General features: G+C 38.8%; 1 protein-coding gene across 13 annotated transcripts in view; it reads left to right on the top strand.

Moving 5' to 3' along the window:
* Positions 1-1,498: 1,498 nt before the first annotated feature.
* Positions 1,499-8,540, top strand: part of LOC149919044 (uncharacterized) — a 149,785-nt gene continuing 142,743 nt past the window's right edge. For 4 of the 13 annotated variants that reach the window (XR_016464355.1, XR_016464356.1, XM_090135783.1 and 1 more), the window contains exons 1-2: positions 1,501-1,613; positions 2,941-3,050. Coding sequence is in view for 8 of the 13 variants with exons in the window: in XM_090135783.1 (XP_089991909.1) it covers positions 3,048-3,050 (3 nt within the window). In the remaining 5 variants the exon portion in view is untranslated. Of the gene's footprint in view, positions 1,614-2,940; positions 3,051-8,540 lie in introns of all 13 variants that reach the window. The other 9 variants (XM_090135784.1, XM_090135781.1, XM_090135787.1 and 6 more) reach the window with 5 other exon arrangements.

The raw sequence follows: 8,540 nt of genomic DNA, 5'->3' as shown, positions 1-8,540 counted from the left end.
GATGTTGGGACAGCAAAAAAGGAAAGTCTCGAAACATTTCAAAGCCTGTTATAGTCTTAACAATTTGACAACGGAGCTACAATAATGTAGTGGGCTTGCTAGTTCCCTTTAGTTGCGATGGGCATGCATAGTTATGTGTACAATGGCTTTCATTAGGTATCTCTTCACCTCCAAAGCAGCAAAATCATCCATTTACTTAAGATCTCTTTGAAGCAATGGTCCTAATCTAATTCTTAAATACCACAGTCCTTGTTCAAGGAGGCTTTTCTTCTTTCAAATTCTCTTGCAGAGTGTATATATACATACATATATATATTAAGCATACCCAATATTTAGATTAACTTAGATTACTTCACTTTCTTTTTGTTACTTTATTTTATTTTTAGTTGCTCATGCTTCTACATGCAAGTAATTCCAAACAGAGGGAAATAGCTGCGCTGTGTATCTCATTTGGAGAATGTAAACAGTTCAAATATGCACAAGTTCATTCAGTGATGAGATGAGGGAACTGCTCTGCCTCACTACTGCTTTCTCTCTGTCCTCTTTTTCACCTTTTTTGAATGTATGCTGTAGAATATCCTGAAAGAAAACTCTCCATCTACCACTCCCTTGATATTGATATAAAGGCAGCTTCACCTCCACCCAGATTCTTCCCTTTCCTCAGTAACCATGAAAACACAACATCCATCTCTTTCTCACTCTGTCTTTGGACTTTAAGCCAGGTAAGAGTATAAGCTATAAATTGAAGAGAAATATACAGCTGAGTAAATAAAGTGAGATGAAAGGGAGAAAATGGGAAATGTGTTTCCTATCACAGAGTTTAAGAAACAGGCTTGGCACACAGGGAAAAAACAAAACAGGAAACAAGGTTCTACATATAAATTAAACTTTTTCACCCTGAACCTTTTTAGATAGCCCAGGAGTAATAAGAACGTGTGTTTCTTGGACTGGCAAACCAAGCATTCCAACACTAAATGGCTTCCTGTTCAACACGTTCAAAGCCAGAAACTGTTTTGGGGGGTTGGTTAGAAATATGTGTGAAGTATGCACTTTTACTTCAGGCCAAATCAAATGTTTTTAGTTTCCCCTCATCTTCCATCATCCCCTCCCCCACTAAAAAGGAAAAAAAAGAAAAAAAAGAAAAGACAACAAAAAACCTTTCCTCTGTCACTGAGGAAGCTAGCCTTGAGTTAATCTGCAAACATTACCACTTCTCAGTAAAGTTACTTAAAAAGAAACTGGTCAATGTCATTTTGCCCTGGCATTTGGAGCTGTTGAGCTGTAATGAGTAGATGCTCAAGATCTTGGCCCCAGGTTAAAACAAGAAAACAGCGAATATTTGAGGGTGTTACAGCATTCTCCACCACTGTTGTCAAACCTGTAATTCACAAATTTTTAGCCTGTTTTCTTCTTCTGCCGCATCACCCTCAAAGTTATTTGGTACTGCTTATTCTTTGCAGATCTTTAGAGCTGTTTTCTTCTTCTTTTCAGTTTTCAAAGTTTGATCACATGGATAAAAGTGAAAATAATGCATATGGGAAAATGTGTGGAGCACTGCATTCATGGATGGACCAAGGTGATGAGGTTTTGCAGTTCCTCACTGAAGCCACTAGGTATGTTCTGCAAAACAACAACTACAAAAAGAGAAGTACATCTTTTTTAATTAGTGGGCATTATTTACATCTGCTTAACCTGCACCTCAATCTATCCCTTTCAGAATAATTAGAGAAGACTCTCCAGCCACTGGTTCTAGTAACATTTTGTCCCCAAGCTCCAAAAAAATAGAAGACTGTATGTGGTAGCCAACTATTTTCTTTTAATATATTTTCCTTTCATTCCAGAGTTTTGAGACCTAAACACTTTCCTGTTTCAGTGTTTGAAGAATACTATGTACTGAGTAATGTCCAAGCTGGTATATTGTTGTTGAGACATTGGTTTTAGTCTGTTACTGTTATGCCAATAGCAGTATGAACCAAGCTGCATAATTTGTTTTGGTCCTAGCTTTTGCAAACACAAACAAACAAACAAAAAATCCATAAAAGCCATTAAGAGGAATTTAGAAACATATGTTTTGGGATTTTCCCTTGTAGGAAAGACATTCTAGGAAGATGCCTTGTTCTCCAGCCTCACCTAAGTCAGGAAGGTTGAGCCACTGCTGATTTAAACCAAACTGAGTTGGCTACAGCCAACTGTAGCACTCATTTTCAGAAGTACAACTGAAGGTAGAACTACCAATAACAGTGAACACAATGAACACTAGACCACTGATAATTCATTCCTGGATAGCCACTTAGTTTAGGATCACTGTTACAGGTATCATTGAAAGTAAAGTACCTACATCCTTATAACAAGCCCTCTATCTAGAGATAGGCAGTTAGTCCTAGGTTTCTCCCACACAAACTTTTGAGAAAAGGAGAAAGAGATAATGATAGAAAAAGCAAAGAAAGGAAAGGCAGAGCATAGGAAGACAGTAGAAAAGAATGAGGGAGGGAGATAGAAAGAGGAAGAGGGGGAGGAAGAAAGGAAGGAAAAGGAAAATGGAAAAGAGAAAAGAAGAAAGAGAAAGAAAGAGAAAGAAAGAGAAAGGAAGGAAGGAAGAGAGAAAAAGAGAAAGAAGGAAAGAAAGAGAGAAGAAAAGAAGGAGAGAGAAAACAAAAATATTTGAGAACAGAAATCCAACTAAATATGGAAAAGAAAGCCAAGGAAAAAGAAAGATTTCTGGGATAATTTATAATAGTTAAATCCTTATTTCTTTTGCCAGGTAGAGAAATCCTAATCCTGTTACATGATCTTTCAAACTGCTTTAGTGAATCATTGCCATTACCAATATGGGCAGAAATTTATTATATCAGCTTCCCAGACACTGAACATGGTGTTGGCAGAGCTGATAGATGTTAACTCAGTGAGTCAGATATGGTGTTCTTTTTTTTTATCTCCAAGGCACGCAGCAGCAGCTCCAGCCATGTCACCACTGAAGCTGCTGCTGAAAGCTGGGAAACTGATGTGATAAGAATGGGATTGCTGACCAGTGGTACTGCAGGTCTTGCATGGTAAGTGCAAACAGTCCCAGCAGGTAATGAGATGATTGTTGACATTATGGAGTACTTCTCTGAGGTCAAGTAGGTCATGTTCAGGAAGCTAGAAAAAAGCAAATAAATCTATAACTATCATTACAATAACAAACAGTTGCAGGCATCATCAGCTCAGGTGCTAAGTTGTGGAAACTTTTTCGGTCTCAGGACGATTCCCAGTGTCTTTCCTTCTTTGCACACCTGAGATTTTTTTTTCCAAAGCAAATTTCAGATTTTACTCTTTTTGCATACCCATTTCTAGCATATACCACTTTCAGAGATGTGTTCAAGCAAAGCATTATTTTCTTTGTGAAAGCAAACTCCCTGTATCTGCTCTTTACATAAAGGTTTTGTTCCTTGGCAAGGAAGATCTCTAGTTTTGCTAAGGAAATAGCCAGAGTTGAAGATGGCTGTGTTAGAACAAAACAAGGAATCTACTCTGTACTCAGTAGAAATGCAGCATTGTGAAAGGTGCCCTGAAGGAGTTGCATGTGTTGTTGAGTTCTTATGTAAGTGCCTTCTGCCAAATGGCATTAGTGAACGAAGCAACAGCCAGAAGCTCATGTTCCTCTTCAAGAGACATCAGACTTTGTTTTCTCTGATTTTCGCATTCTTCTGTGCTTTCAGTGTTCCATCCTTTGAGTCATTTGAGAAGTCCAAATTTCAGGAACACTGAGAAAGTTGTACTTTAGACAGTCTGATACATAGTAATTGTTTTTTCATCACAGTCACAGCCATAACGGCCCTTCACACATCTGCTGAACAGCCAGATAGGAATTGATCCACTGCAGAGACTTTTGGGCTATTGCCCCAGACTGTCCTAACACAATTTGCTCTGAATAGTAACTGAGATTGGTTTTTGGTTGTACAGTGCAGCTCTGAGCATTCATCTTCACAGAAAGGTGGAAAAAAAAGGAAGACATGACAATGAGATAACACAGCTTGACAGTGTTCACCCACCAAAACTGTTATTTGAACAAGGCTGCAGAGTGTAATGTGTTGCACCTTTGCTTTTCAAAGTGAAGTATTGAAGAGTGTTAACAAACTATTAACATAAATTATGAACGCCTAATTATGTATCATATACATAATTTGCAGGTAGGATCTGCCATGACACAAACAATAAAAATATGACTAAATATTGTATATATGTATGTACATATGTATAAGCTTTTCACTTAGCTTATAAAGGAGTTTGTGCTGTACTTTCTCATGGTGCACTTCATTCTTCTGAAGCTGTTCTCTCTTCCAGAAGAATTTTATTATTTGGTAGAGTGCAATAGAAAGGAGTATAAGTGTTTTTCTTTCTGTTTGTTCATTCTCTTTTCTTTTAAATATCTAGGTGCAGCAACTGCTCTGGTCAGGGCAGTGATTCTCTGTGGTCTTCCTCTTCACATTCACATGTGAAAGATCCCAAACTAATTTCAGGAATGCCTACACATCACCAAGTGTGCTGGAAGGCAACATCAATACAAAGCTGATGCCATCAATGCTGTTTTATTTGAACACTACTACCACTAGAGAAATGCTCTAACCTGCTAATTAAGGAATGGGAACTAAGACATTTTAGCCAGTTTGTTAACAAGACACCATAGTAGACTGTAACATATAAAAAAAAAAAAAGACTAGTGATTTGTTGCTTGAATTAGTTGTACCTGGGGGTCCATGGCAATGCTTCTGTGCCACACTGATCAATTCTTTCAAAAGACATGGGGAGTAGACATATGCACAGAGTAAGTAGGAGAGAAAGAAACCACAGGACCTGTCCTTAGGGTTATGCTAGAGATTCTTTTACTTTTCATGCATGCAGAAAGCAGCTGATTCAATATGTTTTGCAAATAGATATAAATGCATACAGAAGCACTGGGAACATCTTGTACACAGATGTGAGTCAGTACTTGGCAGGTGGCTAGTTGAAGTCAGATTTCCCAGACAATAATTACATTTTCTTAAAAAATAAAAAAAAATCAAATAAAAAATAATAAAAAAAAAAAGAGAGCAAAAATTAAAGAGACATGAGAAGAAGGACTAATTTAAACCTGTCTGGAATAAGAGTTCTTATGTTAATTTCCTTCCTCCTTCCATTTAGTTGACTCTGTATCACTTCAGGTGTTCAAACATGTCTTGTGGGAAGCTCACAAGAAGACCCCATTATTAGTATAGTTGCCCAAGGAGAAGGGCATGTGCTACACCAATCAATCCGTTGTTCACTGTAGGCCAGAAAAACATTTCCACAGCGAGACAACAAATGCACTTCGACACCATGTCTGAGCATGAACTCAGGCACGTCTGCTGTTCCTACGGCAAACAGCACTCCACTTCCTCTTACCACCACGAGAGTGTGTTTCAGGCATAGAGCACGTTTTCTAATTTCTGCACAAACAGCCAAATGTGGTCAGAACCACAGAGCTGTAGGTGGATTGTGAATCCATACACTGTAATTTGACTTTCAACTGCTGTAGTAATTTCAAATTTTGCTTATTCTTTGATTATCAGTCTTTAGAGAGGTGTTTGAAAACCGTCTTGTCAAAAACAGCAATTCATGAGGAAATATTTGCCTTTGGTGGACAATCTATCTGCCTGTATGTCTGTGTATCTATTTACTTATCTTTACATCTCTCTATGTACTTTGATAGTGATGGAAAAGAAGAATGCTTTGTTTTGGGAAGAACGGTTGTAGTTGAATCTTTGCATTCAATTTTTCTGATGGAAAGTCACACTCCTGTGTTCCCCTCAGCTCCAACAGTGAACCAGGTCTCCTCACCAAGTAAGAAGGCTATGGTGTGCCCTTCAGTGGTTTAACTGAAGAGCTATGCCTAAAGAGGGAAATAAGAGCATAAAGCCCACCAATTAATACATGGTTAAGGCATTATCATACCATTTTGCTTTTTATTGAGGGCTAGCTAAAATATTCTAGAATTTTAATATTTTTGTTAATTTATAACCAAATTTTCCATGGACATCCTTTGCCATGTTTAATTCTTCTCAATCCTAGTTCTCAAGGCAGATCTGGATGTTTTTTTTTCTTTTTGTGCAATGAGGATAGGAGTAGCAATGGAAAAGCATGATCCACATAGAACTGTATGTTCTCAGAAATCTTGATATGTGCCTGGGAATTTGTGAGCTATGGGAACAGTGCTAGACTGTGACTCTTCATGGGATTTTTTGACTCCAAGCTGAGTTCGACCAGGATGTTATCATTTGTTCTATAATAATGAACTTTACCAAGCACACAGTAAGAAAGCGTTCTGAATTGGAACCACATCTCCATGAAAGTCAGATACCACCACAAAAACAGACGGATGCAATACTTTCCACATCACAGAATTGTCCTACCTTGATGTGGGACAGCAGTTCAGAACAGGGTATATTTTTTGCGCACTGTATTAGGAAGAAAGAGTGTTTAGTGAGGGATAAAATGAAGAAGCTAAGAAAAATCCTCACAAAAGTACTCTGCTGGGAAAAGTGAAAGTAAATGTAGCAAGACATAATTAATTTGTTATGATACTTGAAGACTGAAACAAAGGATTTTTTTTAATATCCTCAGCTTCCTTTTCCTAAGCAAATTCCTGGGGCTACTTGCAGAGCAAAACATTACAGCTTCCTGTTACTTCCCATGATTAAAAGCTTCCAGGTTACCCAGCAGTTGTCAAAGTGAATGCTGCTCTTGGCAGAAATCGTCACTGTCATTTCAATCCTGATTATGTACAATGAGAGTCTCCTGGCTGACCAAAATGTTTCTGGATTGAGCCCTAAGGAATTTGACTTCCTGAGGCTTGCAGGGATGGGATGCGGAACTTTCCAGGCATGCTTTCTTTTTTTTGAAACTGTTATGTGCATATGAGCTGATCCTGTTCAGCCTAGCCAGGGGAAGGCCGAGCCTCACACCAAGGCTGCTGAAGGAAGGGGCAGCCCTTTTGTACATGGAGCTACCCCCCAAGCCCCCAGTACTGCCATGAAGACAGTCTCCCAATGGGGTGAGCCCATTCTGCTGATGGAAAAAATCCATGGATAGTCTGTAAAAAGCTTCCAAAATAACAGATGCATTTAGCAGGAAGTTAAAGTACCAGCTGTGTGGCGTGCAGGCAGTGCAGGTATTCTCCTCTTGTTGTTACTTGTGTGCTTGCTTTTGGCCTGTCTAAGGACATGCAAGCTACTCGAAGGGAACACGTGCTCCACTGCCTGAAATAATATCCCTGTTACTGGGCCCCAGATGCAAAAAGGACATGATATAAAAAGTGTGTTATAAAAAGAACTAAATATTGATCTGTTCCTGTGGTGAATGGGTGTGAATGGCTCCAAGTGCTGAGCTGTTACTTTTGTGGACCTCTGAGTAGAGATCACTGTTCATAAAAACAAATGAATAAACAAAGAGCTAATTAAAAGCTTTTCAACTCTGAGACTCAGGAGCTTGTGCACCAGCTATTTCCAAGTCTGAGTTGCAGGGTCCAATTCTGATTTTGAGCAATATCTTCTACCTTGGTGAGCATGTGGGATAGGATTTATCCTGACTTATTTAGTCCTCAGGAAGGTAGTTAGTTAGTTTGTTTCCAGCCTGTGGGATATTTGGATTTGAATGTTTTTTAAGAATTTTTTCACCATTTGGTTTTTGGAAAACTTGTTTTCCAGTGCTTCTGTTCAAGAGGAAACCTTGTGCAGTGAGGAGTCGAACACTCACTGGGTCAGGAAGACGGGGAGAGGCAGCATGAGACTTAAAGGCTAGCAGGGTGCAAAAGTGTCTCCATGTTTGCATCCAATGTTTGCATACATCACATTCATGCCTTTTTTGGGCACTGACCAAAAACCTGAGTAAAGCAGGTACCAAAGCTCAGTCTGTCCCACCTGACAGGCTCTAGACAGCTGCAATGTTGTGGAGCAGGATGATTTAGTGCTCAAGTCTCAGCTCTGCTGCAGAGGAAACTGAAGATGTAAGCTTTTGGATGGAGCCCTAAAATTAAATGTTATTACATGCAATACCTATATTTCAGGAACTTAGATTCACTCTGATCCATATACACTTTAGGTGTCCTGTGCCTTAGCCTGAACCTGCATCTATTCCTTTTATCCCCAGTTCTACCATGCCAGCTCCTTTAACAAATTATTTTTATTTTGACCGATGACATTTAGCGAGGCAAGTATTTTTGGATGACTTGAGATCTGTATCAAAACATATTTTCCTTTTGGAACAGAAATAAAAGAAGAGAATCTCCCTCATTAACTTCTGTCTAACATCTCTTCCTCTTCAAGTTGTCACTTGCAGGCTAAAATGTCTAACAGGACCAAAAGAAAAGAGTTTTCTTAACGAGACACTGACACAGAATAAATACTTCAGCATAGAATCCTCTAATTCAAACTATTCCTCGTTAGTACTGATTAAACCAAATTGAGCATAAAGTTATAAATGAAGAACATGCTGCAAAGTGCCTATTAACACTGGGTCAGATTCTACAAGAGTCAGTCCATACAAAA

This window comes from Phasianus colchicus, chromosome 2 (assembly GCF_987193195.1).
Source record: "Phasianus colchicus chromosome 2, bPhaCol1.hap1.1, whole genome shotgun sequence".
Lineage (NCBI taxonomy): Eukaryota > Metazoa > Chordata > Aves > Galliformes > Phasianidae > Phasianus > Phasianus colchicus.
The sequence above is the reverse complement of the archived record's forward strand: the minus strand, read 5'-3'. Positions and strand labels throughout refer to the sequence as shown.